This window comes from Amia ocellicauda, chromosome 3 (assembly GCF_036373705.1).
Source record: "Amia ocellicauda isolate fAmiCal2 chromosome 3, fAmiCal2.hap1, whole genome shotgun sequence".
NCBI lineage: Eukaryota > Metazoa > Chordata > Actinopteri > Amiiformes > Amiidae > Amia > Amia ocellicauda.
Genome location: NC_089852.1, coordinates 47914715 through 47937590, shown reverse-complemented (window position 1 = coordinate 47937590; position 22876 = coordinate 47914715). Strand labels below are relative to the sequence as shown.

General features: G+C 44.4%; 1 protein-coding gene across 3 annotated transcripts; it reads left to right on the top strand.

The window, feature by feature from the left end:
• The first annotated feature begins 10941 nt into the window (after positions 1–10941).
• smad9 (SMAD family member 9) lies at positions 10942–21960 on the top strand. 3 transcript variants are annotated; one of them, XM_066699781.1, is made up of 7 exons: positions 10942–11058; positions 13921–14553; positions 16014–16271; positions 17090–17194; positions 17739–17960; positions 19706–19962; positions 21168–21960. In XM_066699781.1, exons 2-7 carry the CDS (start codon positions 14142–14144, stop codon positions 21309–21311), a joined length of 1398 nt encoding a protein of 465 aa, XP_066555878.1. In that variant the 5' UTR covers positions 10942–11058; positions 13921–14141; the 3' UTR covers positions 21312–21960. The 3 variants fall into 3 exon arrangements, with proteins under 3 accessions (XP_066555878.1, XP_066555876.1, XP_066555877.1); XM_066699779.1 differs by having other exon boundaries at positions 17087–17194; XM_066699780.1 differs by having other exon boundaries at positions 10957–11132; positions 17087–17194.
• Positions 21961–22876: the final 916 nt, after the last annotated feature.

Here is a 22876-nt window from a genome sequence, read left to right as displayed (position 1 = left end):
GAAAATAGAATGGAACGGTCGTGAAGCCACTAACAGCTTACAGACTGTAGGCAATTAAGGTCACAGTTATAAAAACGTAGGACACTAAAGAGACCTTTCTACTGACTCTGAAAAACACCAAAAGGAAGATGCCCAGGGTCCCTGCTCATCTGTGTGAACGTGCCTTAGGCATGCTGCAAGGAGGCATGAGGACTGCAGATGTGGCCAGGGCAATACATTGCAATGTCCGTACTGTGAGACGCCTAAGACAGCGCTACAGGGAGACAGGAAGGACAGCTGATCATCCTCGCAGTGGCAGACCACGTGTAACAACAAATGCACAGGATCGGTACATACGAATATCACACGTGCGGGACAGGTACATGATGGCAACAACAACTGCCCGAGTTACACCAGGAACGCACAATCCCTCCATCAGTGCTCAGACTGTCCGCAATAGGCTGAGAGAGGCTGGACTGAGGGCTTGTAGGCCTGTTGTAACTCATCCTGACATGACCCTCCAGCATGACAATGCCACCAGCCATACTGCTCATTCTGTGTGTGATTTCCTGCAAGACAGGAATGTCAGTGTTCTGCCATGGCCAGCAAAGAGCCCGGATCTCAATCCCATTGAGCATGTCTGGGACCTGTTGGATCGGAGGGTGAGGGCTAGGGCCATTCCCCCCAGAAATGTCCGGGAACTGGCACGTGCCTTGGTGGAAGAGTGGAGTAACATCTCACAGCAAGAACTGGCAGATCTGGTGCAGTCCATGAGGAGGAGATGCACTGCAGGACTTAATGCAGCTGGTGGCCACACCAGATACTGACTGTTACTTTTGATTTTCACCCCCCCTTTGTTCAGGGACACATTGTTCCATTTCTGTTACTCACATGTCTGTGAAACTTGTTCAGTTTATGTCTTAGTTGTTAAATCTTGTATGTTCATATAAATATTTACACGTTAAGTTTGCTGGAAATAAAAGCAGTTGAAAGTAAGAGGATGTTTCTTTTTTTTCCTGAGTGTATATATAACTAATACCCCGTTTCCACTAGCCACCTTTAGCTGTACCTCAGCGTTGCCGTGCCGGGCCGGGGGTTTCCACTGGGCTCAGCTGCACCTCCGCCTGTGCTGGACTAGTTTCAGGAGCGCAGTGTCGTGAGTGCCACACGGGTCCGGTCAGTGCGGTGACGTCATGACGCAGCGCGTCTGCATTCTGACAGTGTAACTACAGTGATGGCGGCCGCTCTTGATGCGAGAGATGTGCTAGAAACTTTTGCGAAGAAGGACTGTGTGTTTACCTTGTTAAGTGTCTAGCCAAATATAGCAAGACAACAGATCTGCACCTGCAGGATGCAATTTGTATGTGTGTGCGTGTAGTTTCTGTAATAATAATACAATAACATGTCATTAACAGTATGTGTTAATTTACATCCATACAATCGTGGGTGCACCATAGAAATTGGGTTTGTTTTGTGTAGATGGTGGTGTGTTAACGCGACACTGCTCCCTATGGACGCGTCACTCTTGCGTGCCAGTGAGATGGCAGCATCTGTGACTGTCTGCGCACGACGCTGCGCATGTCCGCAGACACGTAGACGCAGACGTGTAAACCAGCCTTCAGGCTCCTTGTCACCGTGTGACCCTGTACTAGATAAAGTGGTTATTGTAAATTGAAGGATGGATGGATGTTAGATTCGAATTGGACCAACTACTTCTGTACCTTTTCTTAACCTCTAGTTCTCAGCTGATTGTCTAGAAGTGATAACTATGCTGCTGAGTCTTGTGTCCTCCGCACATTTCCAGTGTGGGGTTGTTTCTGGGGGGCTTTGCTTGTGTTTTCATTGACTCTGTCTCCTTTTTCTGATTTCCTTTGCTTCTGCCAGCCACCCAACAATGGTGTTTCTTACACCGTTTCACTGATCCATGTGCTTCTACTCATCTCATGTCTGCAGTTATTGCCCAGGTTACACGGCTGTTGCCTCTGCACTTCCCCTATAGCTGGAGAGGTTCACCAGCATGAGGATGAAGCAGGACAAGGAGAAGCCGAGCATCCTCAGTCAGAGGCACCCCTCGGCTGCCCACTATGAGATCCCATCTCAGGTGGCAATGCTTGCATGACCACCCTGCCGAATCTGCCCTGGAGCTCTTTGAGCAGATGTTGGTGAGTTCCTTTGAACTCTGTGCATGAGTTATTTTGCATCATCTTAGGGTCGTGATGAAAGCCATGACCGGGAGTATTGAATCCATTCCACAGCACATTTCAGTGGGAAGGGGGTTGTGTGATGTGGAGCCTCAGTGCTATGAATTCATAATTGCATCCCACGGTTTATTCATTCATGCTCACGGTTAAATAATTTCTGCACAAGGTTTGTAAATTAAAATGAAATAATTTTGTCTACTCTTGTGGACAATGTAATTAGTAGTCATTTTTGCTGTCTTTTAATCCACTGCATTAACCATTAATATTTTAAACTTTTATTACATGCTCTTCCGCTAGAGTCTAAACAAATGAACTCAGGCGAAGGATTGTATAATATAAAAGTCCACTAGATGGCAGTGAAACATTCAGAGAGAAAACCAAGGCCTATGGCATAAAACCGCAACTTGGACAGACTGCTTTGCTTACTTCCATTCTACACGGATGGATCGGGTTTCAATCTGGATCCTACGGTGTGACCTTTGCAAAACAGAACAGAAGGATTTACAAGTTGCCATAGACAGGCACAGGGCAGTACAGGTGAGAGGCAGCCATCTTGTTGTGTTCATACCGTCGTAGCATTCCTGATTTTGTTTTAAGTGCCTAAATTGAAGTTAATCTTGCCTGTAGTTTGCCTTAATTCAAGTTCATTCAATACAGCTGCTGAGTTGGTGAAAGTAAATAGGTGTGAAGTGGGGGCAGGCAGACAAAAGGGTACTTTTGTGCTGTTTAGAAAGAGCTGCACTGTTTCTTGGTGACAAAAAAGTCAAGCAGTTGACCATGTGGCCACTACAGTGTCATGTTTGCAGAACGATTGCCTTCTTGGATGAGTTCATTTGTGAAATCAAAAATTTGATTTGTGAACGTTGTCTGCATGTTGAAATCCTAGAGATCAAGGTCCGTGATCTTGAGGCTCAGCTTGTTGATCTGTGCTGTATTAGGGATATAGAAGAATTGGTCAATCAGCCCATGAGAGAGATGGTGTGCACACCAAAACCTAGGAGAATTGAGACCTTAGAGCAGGAAAGTGTACAGAACTGCTGGGTTACAGTATGTCGTAACCATAGAAAAGAGCATGCACATCCCTTAGAAACATCCCAAGAGCTAGAAATGCCCAACAGGTTCCATCTGCTGGACACCGAGTTAAACAGTGATGGCTCCGAGGGTGATGGGAGAGTAGTTGAGCACCAGAGCACCACGGTGCACACTCCCCTCCAGAAGAGGGAGGTAGTTATAGTAGGAGACTCAATTCTTAGAGGTGTAGATCACACAGTGTGTTCTAATGATAAGGAGACCCACATGGTATCTTGCCTGTCTGGTGTTCAGGTTGCAGATCTCACTAAACTAGTAGACGGGCTACTGGCCAAAGCTGGGGGGAATCCACTGGTCATGGTCCACATTGGAACCAATGACATAGGAAAAGGCAGGGCAGAGGTTCTGCAAGACACATGTAAAGAGATATTTCACAGAGGTTTTTACAAAAGAAAAAACACATAACGTGCCACAGGTTGACAATCAGTCCAGTCAAACCCTAAGAGAGATCAGGATAAATGATGAGGAGGTACTAAAGGGACTAGCAGAATTAAAAACAAACAAATCACCTGGGCCAGATGGTATATTTCCAACAGTACTTAAAGAAATTAAGGAAATTATTAATAGGCCGCTAACTAAAATATTCCAAATGACACTTTGAACAGGGGATATGCCAACTGACTGGAAGATGGCAAATGTCATACCAATCCACAAGAAAGGGAACAAAACTGAGCCAGGAAATTACAGTCTCACATGCATTACTTGGAGATATAACTGCAAAACTGCATTACACCATCCATATTCTTGGAGATAGTCAACGTGGGTTTAGACTATGCAGATCATGTCTTACTAGTTTATTCAAATTTTTTGAACATGTAACTGCAGCTGTAGATCACGTGAAAGCATATGATATGATATACTTAGATTTTCAAAAAGCTTTTGATAAGGTTCCACACCAAAGACTGATCCTCAAATTGGAAGCTGTAGGCATTCAGGGTAATGTAAGTAGATGGATTATGAACTGGCTGATGTACAGGAAACAGAGGGTGTCGATTAGAGGAGTTGCTTCTAAATGGAGTGAGGTTGTTAGTGGAGTTCCACAGGGATCAGTACTAGGGCCTTTGCTTTTTCTAATCTATACTAATGATCTGGACTCTGAGATAGTTCCACTCTCTGGGGGCCTGTGGAACTGCCACTCAGCTTCCAACAAGGCCGACTTCATCTCCGCCTTCGCCTCCCACCAGTCTCTGGATTTCCTCGCTCTCACCGAGACGTGGATCTCCCCAGACAACTCTACCACCCCTGCTGCATTATCCTCTCTGTTCGTCCTGTCCCACTCCCCTCATCTTACCGGACAGGGAGGAGGAACAGGACTCCTGCTCTCCCCTTCTCTCTTCTTCTCTGCCCCCCTCTCTCTCAACTCTATCTCGACCCACAGCTTTGAATTCCATGCAGTGGAAATCACCTCTCTCTCTCACCTCATCCTTCTAGTTCTCTACTGTCCACCTGGTCCTCTCAACTCCTTCCTGGATGAACTTGATTTACTTCTCTCCTCCCTCCCCTCGCTGTCCTCACCTACCATCCTCTTGGGAGACTTCAACATCCACCTCTCCAACCCTTCCCACTGTGCCGGACTTCCTCCTCTCCTTCACTCCTTCAACTTCTCTCTCTCTCCGTCTCCCCCCACTCACAGGGCAGGCCGCCAGCTTGACCTCATCTTCTCTAGAGGCTGCTCCCCTTCAACACTCTCCATGACACCCATGGACATCTCAGACCACCACTTAATTTCCTTCTCCCTTTCCCTCCCCTCCCTCCCCACTCCACCCACTCCCTCCCTCTGCCACCTTCTGCCGTAATCTCCACTCTGTCTCCCCCTCCACCTTTGTCTCCACTGCCCTTACCCTCTTATCTTCCATTGACTGTTTTTCCCATCTATCTGTCAACAGTGCTACCTCCTCTTTGTTCTCCTCCCTCACCTCCTCCCTTGACTCTCTCTGTCCTCTCACATCTCGTCCTGCCTGTCCCTCCCCTCCTCAGCCTTGGCTCTCTGCTGTTCTCCGCTCAACCCGAACTAGTCTGCGCGCTGCCGAACAGAAGTGGAAAAGGACCAAACTCCCAGCTGCCCTCGAAGTCTACCACTCTCTACTGTCCACATTCTCCTCCTCACTCACCTCAGCCAGAAGTCTTACTTCCAATCTCTCTTCGAATCCACTGTCAACAACCCCCGCAAACTCTACTCCACCTTCTCCTCCCTCCTTGCCCCCCCTCCTCCTCCTCCCTCATCTCTCACTGCTGATGATTTCGCCTCCTTCTTCTCCTCCAATATTGCAGACATCCGCAGGCTCTTCAATACTCCACCCTCCTCTCCCATCACACCCAAACCTTCCACCGATCAAGCTTCCTTCTCTTCATTCTCACCTCACCTGAAGTTTCTGCTTTCCTCCTACGTCACAAACGTGTGCCCTGGACCCTCTCCCTTCTCGCCTCTTCCAAGCAACCGCTGCTGATCTTCTCCCCTTTATCTCCTCCCTCCTCAACTCCTCACTCCTCTCTGGCCACTCCTCAAGAAACCAACCCTTGACACCACCTCTCCTAAGAACTACCGCCCTGTCTCCCTACTCCCCTTCCTCTCCAAGACTCTCGAGCGGGTGGTCCACCGTCAGCTCTCTGACTTTCTGTCCCAACACTCACTCCTTGATCCTCTGCAATCCGGCTTCCGCACAGCTCACTCCACTGAGACGGCTCTCCTGGCAGTCACTGACTCCCTCAGCTGTGCTCGGGCGGCCTCCCTCTCCTCAGTCCTCATCCTCCTTGACCTCTCTGCAGCATTTGACACCGTTGATCACTCCATCTTCCTCTCCTGCCTCACTGACCTTGGGATCTCTGGGACTGCTCTCACGTGGTTCTCCTCCTAACTCAGCCACCGGTCCTACCAAGTGACATGGCGAGGCTCCTCATCCACCCCCCAACCTCTCCTCACAGGCGTACCCCAAGGCTCCGTCCTGGGTCCCCTCCTGTTCTCTCTCTACACTCGCTCCCTGGGCCCCCTCATCGCATCCCATGGTTTCTCCTACCACTTCTACGCTGATGATGCCCAGATCTTCCTGTCTTTTCCCTCTTCCGACCCTCTCATCCCCTCTCGCATCTCTTCCTGCTTGTCTGCTAGTTCCGCCTGGATGCACTCACACCACCTCAAGCTCAACCTCTCGAAATCGGATCTCCTGTTTTTCCCCCACTCTTCCTCACCTTCTGCTGACCTCCCCATCTCAATCCCCTTGGAATCCACCACACTCTCTCCTTCTTCCGCTAAAAATCTAGGAGTCATCCTCGATCCTGCTCTCTCCTACACCCAGCACATCACCACGCTGACATGCACCTGTAGATTCTTCCTGAGCAACATACGCCGGATCCGTCCCTTGCTCACGACTACTCGACTCAGCTGCTCGTCCAGTCACTAGTCCTCTCCCGCCTGGACTACAGCAACTCCCTCCTGGCCGGCCTGCCTGCAACTACTACCCGCCGCTCCAGCTCATCCAGAACTCTGCGGCTCGTCTGTTATTCTCTCTGCCACGATTCGCACACGCTACTCCACTGCTCCGCTCCCTCCACTGGCTCCCGATACCGGCACACATTCAGATCAAGACATTGACCCTCACCTACCGCTGTCTCGACCACACTGCACCAAGCTACCTTCAGTCACTCGTCTCTCCATACATCCCCTCCAGACCACTGCGCTCCTCCAGCGCCAGAAGACTAACTCTGCCTCCTCTCCACTCTCCTTCCTCCAGAGCCGCTCCTTCTCATCCCTGGCCCCTAAATGGTGGAACGACCTGCCCACCGAAGTCAAAACAGCAGAGTCCTTGACCTCATTCCGGCGCTTACTCAAGACACATCTTTTCTGACAGTACTTGTAATATTAGTCCTTTTATCCCTGCTAGATAGCACTTCACAGTTAAATTATGCTCCTTGTGTTTTTGATTGTTTTCCTCCTTGCTCCCTTTCCCGTAGCCCTTGACTGTGACCCTACATCTTGACAACACTTAGCCTTCACCGTCCAGGATGTAGGACCTCACTTACTGTACTTGCCTGTGAGAGTCATCACAATCTGGAACAAAGTCCCCAGCGATGTGGTAGAAGCTGAAAATTTGGGAATATTGAAAAATAGACTGGATAGGATCCCTGGTTCACTATTAATGTTATTAATGGACACCAAATGAGCACAATGGGTTGAATGGCCTCCTCTTGATTGTAAACTTATGTTCTTCTTATGTTCTTAATTCTAAACAACAAATCAGCAATGAATAATTGCAAGTACATTCCCAGTTTTATTTTACTCAATAATGAGGTTGCTTCATTCTGCTTTTATCAAACCCAGACATTCAGTGTCAGCAAACCAGCAACAAATGTATTTATATCCCAAATCATTGTGTATTCTCATCAACATACAATACAATAGATGTGAATCACATACACAGAGCAGTGCTATTCATGCTCTGTAAAAGAAGCTTCCAAAATGTGTGAATCAGTGATTTGGCTCGCTGTTCAGTTAAGGTTAAAGAAACATGCTTGTAGTATGCTCTTGACAATGTGGGTCATAATTAATTCTGCCTGCTGACTACAAATTACAACCCCTTCACATAATTACAGCTTTTCACTTGGTAGAAGCAAAAACTGACTTGAGGGAGTAGATTTGTCAATGGTGATTGGAAGGGGTTCAGTTTTTAATTAATCTAGAATGGTTACTTTTGTTCACCTGACAATACACACATAGATATATATGGACTGCGATGTTACCTGGACGGGGTGTTACCTGCAAAAAGGACAAAGACTGGCAGCTGGGATACTCCTCCTGCAGTCTGTGACCTCACAGTACTTGGGGTAACATGGGTACCCTCCAGTGTCTGCACCCATGGAGTTCACCAGAATCAGGGAGCCATACTTCTCATGTCGAGTCAATGAGCAAAGATCTGTCTCATAATGAAACAAAGTTCTGTACAGAAGGAGAGATGGGCTCATGCCACTTCAATCCTGATCTTTAAGCCATTTTTTGCCAGCTGACTTTACTTCAGATATGTAGGACAGTGCAGTGTACCAACACTTTGTTTTGTGAACTGAATCATGTTTACTATGGTAAATGCAGGTGGTACCTTCCTTTTTCCATATTGTCAGATTTTCATACAAATATCCAGGCAGATTTTTTTTTTTGTACTCAATGGCTGTCCATAATTATAATGAAGGCACAGAGTGTTCAAGAGCCAGCACCGTTGGTCTCAAAATGTGGGGTATCCCCAACTGACACTCATCAGTTGTCTTAGGATGAAGAAGACTGTCAGGAAGCTCATACCATTCTGCAATCATGGTGGACCTACCATTAAGCCCCGACTCCAACTTCTCATAAAGAGGCTGTAATGAAGGGTCAGACTTCTAGAACTCTGCCATATTGTCTGGTATATGAAAATCTGTACTCTGTAGTATACCCTACTCTGGGTGCGACTTGCTACTGGGGATGGTGGGGGGGATTTTTCTGCTTTTTTCACCCCCAATTTGGTCATAATATTGTATCCCCATGTCTGATATGCATTTCTGCATTCAGTCCCAGAATTGAATAATTAATTCCCCGAAACTTGCATAAGACCAGTACAATTAAAGTAGAAATAATCTTCTTGCCTTTTTTGGGGGTTTTGCTGTGGCGCTGAGCTGTGAGCTCATCTGTCTCTCAATCACCCTTCGCATCACGTGCCCATTCGCTGTCATTTTAAACCTGCCTTCTCATCCAAATTCTCCCTTCACGTCACACATCATACTTTATTTGCAAACTATGCACACCCCAACAAAATAAAACCTCCCCAATTGGATATTTAAGTGTTTAGAGATGTCAGTTATTTGTTGACGACCAAAAATAGTAGCCTAGGCCAGTGGCCCTGGTCCTGAAGAGCCCCCTACCCTTCGGGTTTTTGTTCTGAGCTGACAATTTCAATTACCCCCCTACCCCCCACCCTTACATAATCCCCCCTCTGTTTTTTTTTTTTTTACAATTCCCACTGTATATATTAATATAAATATAAAAATGTTATATATAACTATGTATTGGAAAAAATTGTATGAGCTGCAAATAGCTTATTTCCAATGCTGTCCCTAGGGAATCATATTAAATGCACAAAACATACACAGTAAAATTATACACCACTCATACAAGACCTATATAAATACTGAAACAAGTTTCTTAAACGCGTTTTATTTAAAGTGTATATTTTGTTTCCTAATTTATTTTTTCTTGTTTTGCAATTGAGAGGTTTGGCAATAATCCAGGAAGTAATAATAATCTGGATGTTTTTGTGGGTTTGAAGTTCCCCAGGGAGTATATCCTGTTTGTCCTCTCCTTTGTATCTTCCTGCCAATTTTTTCTCTCCTTCTTTTCATTGCAGCTGTTAGCTTTCTGCGTGTGTTAGGTTAGAGACATACATTAGGATTCACGTTTGTAGCAAAAGTGACTTATTTTGGGGTATGGTTTTGTAGTGTATCGCCATTATATAGTAGAGGTTTGGAGATCCAACAGGTATGAACTGCTGCCTGCTTACATAAGTGGTTTGTGTGTCTTTGATCATACACCTTCCCCTTGCATGTCAGATATGTAGACGCCGTCCGTTGCATTCAACTTTAAAGGATGCGAACACCTTTTTTAATAACATCTTCCCCTCGACAGGGTCAGAAGCACTAAGCTGATCTCTGAGAGGACTACACGCCGCACATCCCAGTGTATTGTTGCGTTGCTTTGCATTGCATGGCAGTTGCTGTAAACTGTGAAAATGTCAAACTCCTAGACTTTCTGTCGCCAGCCAGGGCTTGCGTCATTAACCGGACTAATCACCGCGCTCGCAATTGAAACGTATCCATCCGCAATGACTAGGAATCTGTAATATAGATCGATACGCGTTTGCAGCAGTTCGCGCCCGAATGCAGACGCGCTGTTTTCACACAGAGCAGCTCTGCTCCTACACTGGCGGTGGAAAATAAGCAGACGGGTAGTTTTCACAAATAAAACAAGGCTCAAAAGCGATCTGCTGTATTTCCCATTACATCCACATCAGATTTGACCATATTGTCATTTGAACTAGTGATGCCAGATGAAAACAAGTGCTTAATTGAACAATACACATGCGTGCCTACACGGTGCAGTAAAACCCGTGTGAGCTGCTGTGTGATGGGGAAACACAGTCCACACTCCTTCAAATACTGTCTGTCTGTTTTTCTCCATATGCTATTATAGCATGCACGTATTGATACCAAGCAATCATCCTGCCTATCAATTAGTGACATGTTGCATCAATTAGAAATAGGTCCGTAGGTGCAATCTTAAAGGACGCACATATTGAAAATACTGAAAATAGTAAAGACACTGGAGTTGTAAACCTAGCAGGCATACTCATGCTATTTGGCCAGTTCAAAAGTGCGACCTGCACAGTCCCAATAATGACACGAAGGATCCGTCTTTCTAAGAGACTTGCACGACTCAGTGAGCAGGTGCCTTTCTTCTTAATACTAATACTTGCAAGGACAGGAGTTAAAAACGAAAAGTGGGGAGGACACCAATAAACAAAACCCCGTTTACAGCTGTGCTTAAGCCTCAGTGACGGGCGGCCCTGTCTCGTCCTCTCGGACAGCAGCGGGCGCCCGGGCCGGCCTGGGAAAGTTCCAGCGCTGCGGATGAATCCAGCACCGAGGCGCTGCGGCTCCAGCCTGACTGACGCCGGGGTTGTGCTGCTGCTGCGGCGGCGGCGGCTCCTGCCACTGTGCGCTCCACACCTCCGCAGCGCCGCAGCACAGGGACAGCCCGCCGCAGCCAGCGCAGGTAAGCAGCAGAGGTGCGGGGCGTTGGGTGTTCAGCATCACCCTCGCCGCTTTGTGGATTGTTGTGCACTACAGGTAATTCGCATCGCATGCATTTGCAGTGCACTTTTAACAGCGAGAATGGAGAGAGAGAGAGAGAGAGAACTTGAACAACCAGGGGCAGAGCAAACAACTGAACAGAGCGGCCACTGCTGATCTGTGTCTCTTCAGTGATCGGGCAGTCATATGTGTGTATTGTCCCCAATTCAGTTAGCTAAGGGAGAACTTGTAATATGTAACGTGATGGATGTCTTTCCCTGTTCAGACAGTCTTAATTTAAAGTGAGAAGGGGAGCAGGGGCGCCAGACGAGTGCAGGGCTAGGATTGCTACCTGCCCGCTTCACAGTCAAGGTGTTGCGCTGCAGGTCGGGGTTGGTTAGTTTGGGGCTGCTGGGAATGTGCTGTTGGAGCAGCTATAGGAAACGCGTGTTTGTTTTGCGGGGGGATGTCCTGATAGTATAAAGTAAGGTGATTAAGCGGAGCTGAGTCAGTAGACTAAGTGACGCCAGTTTCATAAAAGAGAATGGAAGAGAAGTATTGATGCTGCCCTGAAGTGAACGCCTGTATTCATTTATTGCCAAGGAAGGAGGGCTTTTGCTTTGATTCTGCTAATCTGTGATTGTTTAAATGGAATAGAATGCAAATAATATTATTACTATTTGAGTTTTTAATATTTTGTTCTCAGTTTCACATTTTGATATCTGAGAGATTACATCAAAAGTAATCTTCGAATGGGAGTTTTCCAGTACTAGGTGTAATCAGACCGCTGGTAGCTTATCATTTCTTTTTATTACAATAATGCAAAGTTTGTAGGAATGGAACACGTTTGCTCAGTTCCCTGGAAAATTCTTGACCCACACAACCTTCAATGTTTTTGTTTGTCTGATTTTGAAGAAAGGTTTCTGTATACTACACAGCGTAAACCACTCTAGTGAGCTTGCGTATATATGGGGAGTCCTGGGCATGGATACTGACAGACTGCCCTGATCTGAAAGGTGCAGGAATCTTGGACACTGGACCTCAGCAGGTGTGGCATATTCTGCCTAGGCCAGTTGAAGGTCGGCACTCGGGGCATTTTTACCCCATAAGCTGTGGGAGCAGTAGGGCAAACGGAGCCACCACCCATGGGACCCCAGCCAAGATGGGCAATGTGGTACATCCTGGATATGGGCCAGTAACCTCAGACACAGGGTTTACCTTAAACAAAGCCCAGTGTGCACTACTTCGTATCTTCCAGAGCAGTTTTTAATCCTTTAGGTCAAATACCAACCATTTCCATTCCGTTTCTCTTTTGTGTATTTATTTGTGTATTATTTAATATGATATTGGGTACAATTAAGAAACAGATATACAAACAGACAGAATCTTTATAATTTTGAATTGACAGAGGTTAAGTTCTGTAAGGTTCAATTTTCTTCATTGGAAACAAGATTTTTCGAAAACATCCCCAGTCCATTCAGTTTTGTAGATGTCCTCATCCTGTGGCTACATATCAGATGAAGCATAATTGATTAAATCATTGAAAGCCCACATAGATAGAAAACCAGGCGACGCTGTGGCTCTCCAGGACCAACACTGGAGTTCCTTGGCAGAATTAGTCCACATTTATGGCCAGCTAAATAAAACTGTAGGCTGGAGATCGATGCTCTGGGGCAAATGTATTCAGAGCTCACATTTACATATAATACTGTTTATGATACATTTCTCTGCTCCTACAAATAGTTAATTAAATGCTTTAGGTGACATTTAAATAGTGTACATTATAATAACAATGATTTTAATAAACTGGCTGAACCAGGTAAGGAATATGTTTGCTTGAACCTGGCTTATGTGTTGCACAGGAATGGATTAATTTATAGTCTTTAAATCACTAGGCAGGAGCATGTCCCCAGGGTCACCTAGGGGGCATGTGACCCCCCCCCCCCCCCCCCACTCCCCATTGGAGATCAAAAAGATTTGGGATGTACTAACATCACAGTGAGTAGCAATGGAGATTAATTACACTCAGTCCTCCCCCTTCCCTCTCTACGGCCATATCCCTCTGCCCCCCTCCCGAATCCCTAGATAATAAAATCCTGGAAACTCTGCTGCCGCTGTGGAAGATTTCTTCACAAGTTTGCCTTGGAGGCTCTTTTGATTGGGGTTTTGCAGTTGTGTAATTACATGTTTTTGGGACAAGCAGTGGGTTTAATTACGCCTACTTTGTGATGAAGATGAGATGCAGTAATGGGCAAAATATTAGTGTTACCGGTCACAGTACTTATTTCCTATTATGTGAAGACAGCCTTTGTTTTTTAGAGCAGAACTGACTGACTAATTATACAGAAATGTTTTATCATGTCGCTGGTGTACTTTCATTTCATTTATGCTCCAGAGCTGTTGACAAGGCTAGCCGTTTTGTTATCCCTTTGATCCAGCTGTAAATCCAAGAATGATATGTTAATACACAACTGGTTTACATCCGATTTCAGGGTTCTCTTGTAAATCCTTACCATGAAACCCACGATTAAACAACATGAAAAGCTGTAATCGACTACTTTTTAACACTACCGTACAAGCAATATCTGCCTTTGGGGTGATTTGGTGCGGGAGTGTAAGTATGACAGCTAATCCATCTACAGTTTCCAATCTCTCTCCTGGGCCACTGATTCAACAAGAACTCATCGCTTTCGTCGGTTGGCTTAGAGATGGATATGTTTTGAAAATGTGAAAGTAATTTAAAAAGTCATGGTTTTAAAGTAATGGCTGTGTGAACCTTCAACTTATATTTTAATAACAGCCTTTTCAATTTGACACTGAGTGCAAACCTGTTCTTTCTCCACAGATGTGAGAAATACTATCCTGGCCTCCAGCTATCAAAGAAAATCATCTCATATTACCATTCCTGGTTTTGCAGCAGTACTCAACAAATTTGTTCAAGATTGTCTGGCCTGCATAATTCCACAGAGATTTCACTCTAGGTAGCAGTCGAGCAATTTCTGTAGAAGGTCTCCAACAGCCACCCTAGCTTCAAGCCCACATACCAAGGGTTGCCTCCTGTCTCCCATGCACTCCACTACATCCATCACCTCTCTGTTCTCCTTCACCAGCCCAGCAGTGAAAAGACTGCTGGGGTGGAAGCAAGGAGACGAGGAGGAGAAATGGGCAGAGAAAGCGGTGGACTCCCTGGTGAAGAAGCTGAAAAAGAAGAAAGGAGCGATGGAGGAGCTGGAGAGGGCACTGAGCTGCCCGGGTCAGCCCAGCAAGTGTGTGACCATCCCTCGCTCGCTGGATGGGAGGCTCCAGGTGTCCCACCGCAAGGGCTTGCCCCATGTCATCTACTGTCGGGTGTGGAGGTGGCCCGACCTGCAGTCCCACCACGAGCTAAAAGCACTGGAGTGCTGCGAGTTCCCCTTCGGGTCTAAGCAAAAGGACATCTGCATCAACCCCTACCATTACAGACGGGTGGAGACGCCAGGTACTGTGTAGCTCAATTGTTTGTAGAATTGACATACTCTCAGTACATAACCTGCACATTCCCAACCATAAGGACAATTCTACTTCTGGAGAGATTCTCCACCAAGGATGGACCTCTTCTGTCCTTGAGGATGCCAGGGATGTTGAGTGTTTCATTCCTTCTAGGCTGTGCTACTTACTTTGACTGATTTGCATTAATGAAGATATTTACTGTCATTAAGAGTTAAAAGTTAGATGTTTTCTGATCACATGCTTTGCGTAGTAGTGTCAGAAATTGTCAGGAAATGTAGACGATTATCAAGTAAATGAAAGATTTACCTCAGAATGGATTGTGGATTATTATTATTATTATTAATAATATTATTATTATTATTATTATTATTATTATTATTATTATTATTATTATTATTTTTATTTCTTGGCAGACGCCCTTATCCAGGGCGACTTACAACATAAGTGCAAAAATACAGAGAAGTACAAGGCATCAATCACTACAAATTCAACTTAGCTAAAACATAGCAATTCAAAATAATACATTTTACAAATTCCAATTTACAATTTACACAAGTACAGTAAGAGACTTCCAACATCCTGGACGGTGAAAGCTAAGTGCTGTCAAGATGTAGGGTTACAGACGAGGGCTACGGGAAAGGGAGCAAGGAAATATTGGTGCATTCTCTCAGACAACACTGAACACAATCCAGAATTTAAAAAGACAATTAGACTAACTCGCAAGCAGATACTTCCCATTCTGTTTTGTGTCACTTTATTAATCTGGCAGTGGAATATATTTAAGAAAATTAAGATCCTGAAGTGAATATTAGAGCAAAGTCTGTTTACAACTTTCCTTTCCTTACTAGCTTTGAGGTTGTAAGGATTCAACATCACTCAACTTTAATTGAAATTCTCTTCATTAGAAACTGACCTACTTTAGCACAGACCTGTCAAGAGTGTAATTACATGGTAACATGATTAAAGTGTCTAATTTCTAAAATGAAAATGATTGAGGGTGGTCACACTGACAGATCCATTTGTCTTGGCCTTGCTGCAATCATTAAAAAAAGATTGTGAGAAGGGTCATATTGGCTGTGTCTAAATGCTGGTCAATAACTCATGACCACAGAAGTCCTGTCAAGATTTATCTGAGGTGCTGATGGCTGGTTACAGTTTTTAAAAGGTTTTGTTTTGTGCTTGAATGGAAATGAAACCTAAATAAAGACAACAAGAACTAATAGTCCAAACCAAATGTTTTAAATGAACAAGGTACTACTACTGAAATTGTAATCCAGTCACCCCACCTTCAAAGAAGTGTATGAGATCAGTGTGAATTTCAGTATCTACAACAGCCATGGAGTATGTTCTCCCTGTCACAGTCTGTTTCATTTCTAAAGTCTAAGTGAATGTGAAAAGTGGTTTACACTGCCTCACTGATGGTGGCCTGCCTCTCTGTCCCTGTCCCAGTGCTGCCCCCGGTGCTGGTGCCCCGACACAGCGAATTCAACCCTCAGCATAGCCTGCTGGCCAAGTTCCGCAACGCCTCCCTGCACAACGAGCCGCTCATGCCTCAGAACGCCACCTACCCCGACTCCTTCCAGCAGGTGCCCTGCACTGCTTTCTCCTCCTCCCCACCCAGCTCCTTCTCCCAGTCCCCCAGCACCGTCAGCTATCCCAGCTCCCCAAGCAGCACCACGGAGCCAGGGAGCCCCTACCAGCTCACTGGTAAGCAAAGAAGAGAAATGCAGGAGAGTGGGATGGATATACCTTTTTAAACCCCTTTACTGATTGATCATTTCCATTTCTATTACAGAAAATCTTACAGAAGCAGATACATATTTCTGTTGAGACTGTTCAAATTGTTCCACTTATCACAAAGCAGCGGATGTTTGGAGTAAAGCATGGATCTCTGCAGGATATTTGGGCTTGAAGATAACCTTTTTATTAAAGCTTTAGAGTATATAAATGCTAAAGAAGCTGCCTATGCATAATATGACTCCCCATGGTTCACATTATATAGGACCTCCCAAGTGACTTATACCAAGTGATACCCTTTAGTCTGGGATTTTCTGATATAACATGGGTCAACAGCCACAGTGGCTTTCTGGACCCTAATTTGCTTGCAGGTCCACCAATGTGGAACAGTGTCAGTACTATGTCTGGCTCAGTAGCTCTGCTGTTTGCATTGTGGGTAATAGACAGCAGCAGATGACTTAAAGGCACATTTTATTGTCTATTTGTTTTGTTGTTTTTGAAGTGAAGAAAGCTTCAGCAGCTGGTTGTATAGTTTGTCAGGTCTTTTGCGCTCAAGTAATCTTTACTGAGAGTCAGTGCTAGTGAATGGCATGAAATAGCCAGGAACAAATGTACCAATAACATTAAAACATGCAGGTTAATGGAGTGCAGAGTAATATATCTCGTGGAGCTGAAACAAAGAAATAAGCATGATAGTGCGCTTTTACATGATATAATCTAATATGTGTTTAACGGATCAGTGTCCAGCGCATGAAGAACTAACAGAGACTTATTCTTTCACACAGCAGAAACCCCACCTCCCCCGTACAGCATGATAGAGACGGCAGCCAACGAGGATGTGAAGCCCAGGGACTCCAATCCCCATAAATTAATCCTGTCGGCTCCTCACAGAGGTGAGACTGGGTATGAGGTAGACAACCAGACTCGGGTGACCAGATCTACTCCTGATGCCAGACTTCAAAACTACTCAATACTGCTATGCTTTTGAAAACCTGCAGCCACGTCTGAAGAAACACCACCCTGTATCAGCCCTTAATGTCTCTATTTGCAGTGATTGCAATAGATCCTCATCAGCGGCAATCCCAAGTGTCATGTCACCCTTCATTATTAACAGTTTTTCATGTTGTGGGTTTCTCTGTTTAATCCTTATAAGAAATTCAAATTATGACAATTATATCACGACTTATTTACAGCATTAGGACAGCCAATTTCCCCGCTGCTCTCAGTCCTTTTAACTAAATGAAATAAAATAAAAGACTACAGCAAGACCAGAACACATGCACCTGTCAATATGTGCACTCCAAAGTATTTTTTATGTAAATCAGACCCACTTGAATCACAACATAAAGACCAGCATGCCAACACATCCCTGTTGTCTTTCCAAAGATCAGTGAGCACGCCATGCCCGACCTGATGTTGATATTGTTGTTTTTACAGATCTTCGGCCGGTGTGCTATGAGGAGCCCGAGTACTGGTGCTCTGTCGCGTACTATGAGTTAAACAACAGGGTTGGGGAGACATTTCACGCCTCTTCTCGAAGCGTTCTCATCGATGGCTTCACAGACCCATCCAACAACAAGAACCGCTTTTGTCTCGGCCTGCTGTCTAATGTCAACCGCAACTCCACAATCGAGCACACGAGGAGACACATTGGGAAAGGTCTGCCTCTTATTTATTTCCCTGTCCTCTCCCTGGCGTTAGCACAGGGGTCTTAAACCCAGGCAGGGCATCGAGGCTTCTGGTTTTTATTCCAACTGGGACTCAAATTTACTTAATTCCCTTGTTATTTGAACCATTGGAAGAACTATAATAGTATTGTACAAGATTCTTCTGAACCAAAGTGCACTACCTATAACGGCATTTACAGCCTGTAGGGAAGTAATCAATTTAGTCAAAGTAATCGACTAATCAGACCAATTACTGAAAGCTTGTTTGGAACAAAATCCAGAAATAACTGAGGCCAAAGTTTCAGGTCCCTGTGTTAGAGCTAAGTTGACCAATATGGCATTATGGCAGCTGGGGCAGTTTACATTATTGGGATTTAAATGGAATGGCATTTAAGCATTACACCCTTGATTAATTTAGTTTTGTCACTTAATTTCCCTACACAGGCATAAGTAAGGCTCAGTTAGTTCTTTTTTCTTTTTATGTTATGAACACATTAAAGACACCATTAATATTGTGTTAATTAACAATAAATGGCATATAAAAGCTTATACACAAGTTCTCTCCAGATCAATTCTGTTTGTGCAGCAAACTGGTAAAACTGATTAGCTGTTTGCACTACACTGTAATTTAGCATCCATATTAATCTGGTAAATGGTGTATTGCTTAATTAACCTCTCTATCAGTTTATGGACAACATGAAACATGAGACTAGTGTTACTCTTTTTATCTGTAGATCTCAAATGTAATTCTGGGCATTACAACAAATACACTCTGCCGAAGGTTTCCAACAGGAATGTTTTAACTAATCCAGCAGAATTGAATGGTTATGTCAATGCTGTCAGGTCCTGTAGACACTTGATTAAAATCGATTCATGTGACTCTGGAAAAAGCACAGACAATGTAAACATTCTTTGGCTTTTCTCATAGTCTTGCGTCTGGGTTACGATATAAGCACTGTAGACGTAATACATCAGCCCGGGTCAGCACTGTCACAGGAGTGTTCTTTTCATTAGGACTGTAAGGCCAAATTTAATTTTGTGTCTGCGACTGTCTGTTTGAAGAATTATCCAGACACTAGTAGGGAAAATACAGGGATACTTTGCTCTTGGTGAGTGATTGAAAAATGTTGATGAAACACATCCTCCTATTCTGGGTTTCTTTTCCATCTCTGGAAAAATAGTGTCACAATGTTTATTTTGTGGATTAGGAAATGTATTTAGCCAGATTTTAAATGAGCCCTTTACTGATTATTATATTGAGTTGTACTGCTGTAACAGACCTAACAGTTATCCGAGGCTAAGATAAGGTGAATCCCATGTTTAACTAGGAAGAAATGTTTATAGGACCCTTTGACCCTTAAATGTTGAAATAGAATATTATTTGTCAGTTTTTTTGTTTTTGTTTAATAGGTCTCCTTTAGTTTAAATTTTGAGTAGCCAAAGGTAATTCCACATTCACAGATTGGGAGGGAAATAAAGTACAATTTATTTAAAGTGCCACACCAGAACATGTAGGCATACTAATATTACTGTCAAATGTGCATGTACTGGGAATCTGTAGATTAAGATTAATTCTTCAACCAACCTTTGGTAAATCACAGTGAAGACGACTCCTTTTGGTCACCCAGAGCGCCATTTATGGATGATCTCATATTCCCTAATACTGTCATGCAAGTAGGGAAGCATAGCATTTAATGAATACTTTTTTGAATGCCTGTCTCGCTCTGTTTCCGGAAGGTGTCCACCTGTATTACGTCGGCGGGGAGGTGTACGCCGAGTGCCTGAGTGACAGCAGCATCTTTGTCCAGAGCCGCAACTGCAATTACCAGCACGGCTTCCACGCCACCACCGTGTGCAAGATCCCCAGTGGCTGCAGCCTCAAGATCTTCAACAACCAGCTCTTCGCACAGCTGCTGGCCCAGTCTGTGAACCACGGCTTCGAGGTGGTCTATGAGCTCACCAAAATGTGCACCATCCGGATGAGCTTTGTCAAGGTGGGGTGATGGGAAATTGAAGGTGGGGGGTGGGGTTTCAGCCTAGACAGCAGGGGTCGGCATAAAACAACTGCAGTTCAGGTTCCCCTTCACTTCAAACCATAAGTGTTCTTACGGATGTGGTGCAAAGTCTGGTAACACATTGCAGTCAATAAATTAATTAAGGGGAGAAGCTTCTGTATTTAATATTTAAGGGGGTTTTAGTATAATATGTATAGTGCTTCAGTGTGTGAGGAGCTTACTTTTCTTATGTCTACAGATACAAAATTGTAATTGGTGCAAATATGATGATGATGATGATGATGATTACTGTTGATGCTGTAAACTTAGAAGTCTCACACTACCTACACATAAACATTTGTTTTAAATTAATTGGATAATAACTGGTAACAGTTACTAAATAATAAACGGGTAACTACAACTAAATATAAAAAGATGATCTATTGTGTGTGTGTGTGCGCAAATATATTCACACAGATATGAACAGGGGGGTTATCCATTAATATCTATGAAGTGGATTCTTAAACAGGGCCTCGAGGAGATCTCATATTTAGCCAGTTAAAATAAGCAACCAATTAAGCAAGAAATTAAGCAAGCAGTTTCGCAATCAAACGTAATTCTGCTTCACCATGGTAACAGTATAGGCTGTTATTTTTGACCCTGGGTTCACATTGGGTGAAGTGAGAGTGCCAAGGCAGATTTAAGACGCTTGATGGGCCGTCATTCTAACGTTACTGCATATTTCACACGGGCTTCATAAACGGCGACAACATTCCAGCTGCCACCCTGCTCTAAGTGAGTGTTAGCCATTAGACATCCAATCCATAGTGATGTTTCACTTACAGATGTCACGTGTGGGTGCATCCAGGGATCGGGCAGTCCGTTAATTGGACTTTGAATAAAACTAACCAGGTCCTGGACATGGCTCAAAGCTCCCACATTGAAATCCCATAGCATTATTCCCCCCTCTTCAAATGCAAATATAACTTTGATTGCTTCTAAGTTCAATCAAAGTTCAGTAATTCATGTGATGTGACATTATCTACTTTGTAAAAGAATATACCATACCCTCTGTACAATTTCAAGTATGCATTTTAAACAGCAGGCTGCACATACAGAGTCTTCACTCCTTGGTTTCTTATTTCTCATGAGTCCAGTTTTAGAGCAGATTGCTGATTGTGTGTCATTGTGTCTTTCCGTGCCAGGGCTGGGGGGCAGAGTACCATCGTCAGGATGTCACCAGCACCCCCTGCTGGATCGAAGTCCACCTGCACGGCCCCCTGCAGTGGCTGGATAAAGTTCTCACTCAGATGGGCTCGCCCCATAACCCTATCTCTTCTGTCTCCTAACACTACTCATTCAGCTCCCTCTTAATATGCTATTGCAGGCAGTGGCTTATGGGACAAGTGGCAGTGTTATGTACGATAGATCCCACTGTTACATTTCTACATCACAGACAGTACAGGTAAAAGTCCACATAGACATGTTGTAAGTCAGAATATGTTTAAACCTCTACTTTACAGTCCTTCCGTGTTTTAAAATGAGAAACCATGTTGGTGTTAAGTGTCATGTGCACAGGGGGGCCCAACGACGGTGTATCAATATCATACAAAACATATAGCTGGATTTCACATTTAGGTACTGATGAAGTCTTATGTATATTCCTTTCCATTTTTTGTATGTGTTTTTAATGTTGAGGTGTTTTTTTATTTGTAATTGCTTACGTTAGAACAATTCCTGTTGTATTATCATTTCGTTCTACATATATATATATATATATATACTCACCTAAAGGATTATTAGGAACACCTGTTCAATTTCTCATTAATGCAATTATCTAACCAACCAATCACATGGCAGTTGCTTCAATGCATTTAGGGGTGTGGTCCTGGTCAAGACAATCTCCTGAACTCCAAACTGAATGTCTGAATGGGAAAGAAAGGTGATTTAAGCAATTTTGAGCGTGGCATGGTTGTTGGTGCCAGACGGGCCGGTCTGAGTATTTCACAATCTGCTCAGTTACTGGGATTTTCACGCACAACCATTTCTAGGGTTTACAAAGAATGGTGTGAAAAGGGAAAAACATCCAGTATGCGGCAGTCCTGTGGGCGAAAATGCCTTGTTGATGCTAGAGGTCAGAGGAGAATGGGCCGACTGATTCAAGCTGATAGAAGAGCAACTTTGACTGAAATAACCACTCGTTACAACCGAGGTATGCAGCAAAGCATTTGTGAAGCCACAACACGTACAACCTTGAGGCGGATGGGCTACAACAGCAGAAGACCCCACCGGGTACCACTCATCTCCACTACAAATAGGAAAAAGAGGCTACAATTTGCACAAGCTCACCAAAATTGGACAGTTGAAGACTGGAAAAATGTTGCCTGGTCTGATGAGTCTCGATTTCTGTTGAGACATTCAGATGGTAGAGTCAGAATTTGGAGTAAACAGAATGAGAACATGGATCCATCATGCCTTGTTACCACTGTGCAGGCTGGTGGTGGTGGTGTAATGGTGTGGGGGATGTTTTCTTGGCACACTTTAGGCCCCTTAGTGCCAATTGGGCATCGTTTAAATGCCACGGCCTACCTGAGCATTGTTTCTGACCATGTCCATCCCTTTATGACCACCATGTACCCATCCTCTGATGGCTACTTCCAGCAGGATAATGCACCATGTCACAAAGGTCGAATCATTTCAAATTGGTTTCTTGAACATGACAATGAGTTCACTGTACTAAACTGGCCCCCACAGTCACCAGATCTCAACCCAATAGAGCATCTTTGGGATGTGGTGGAATGGGAGCTTCGTGCCCTGGATGTGCATCCCACAAATCTCCATCAACTGCAAGATGCTATCCTATCAATATGGGCCAACATTTCTAAAGAATGCTTTCAGCACCTTGTTGAATCAA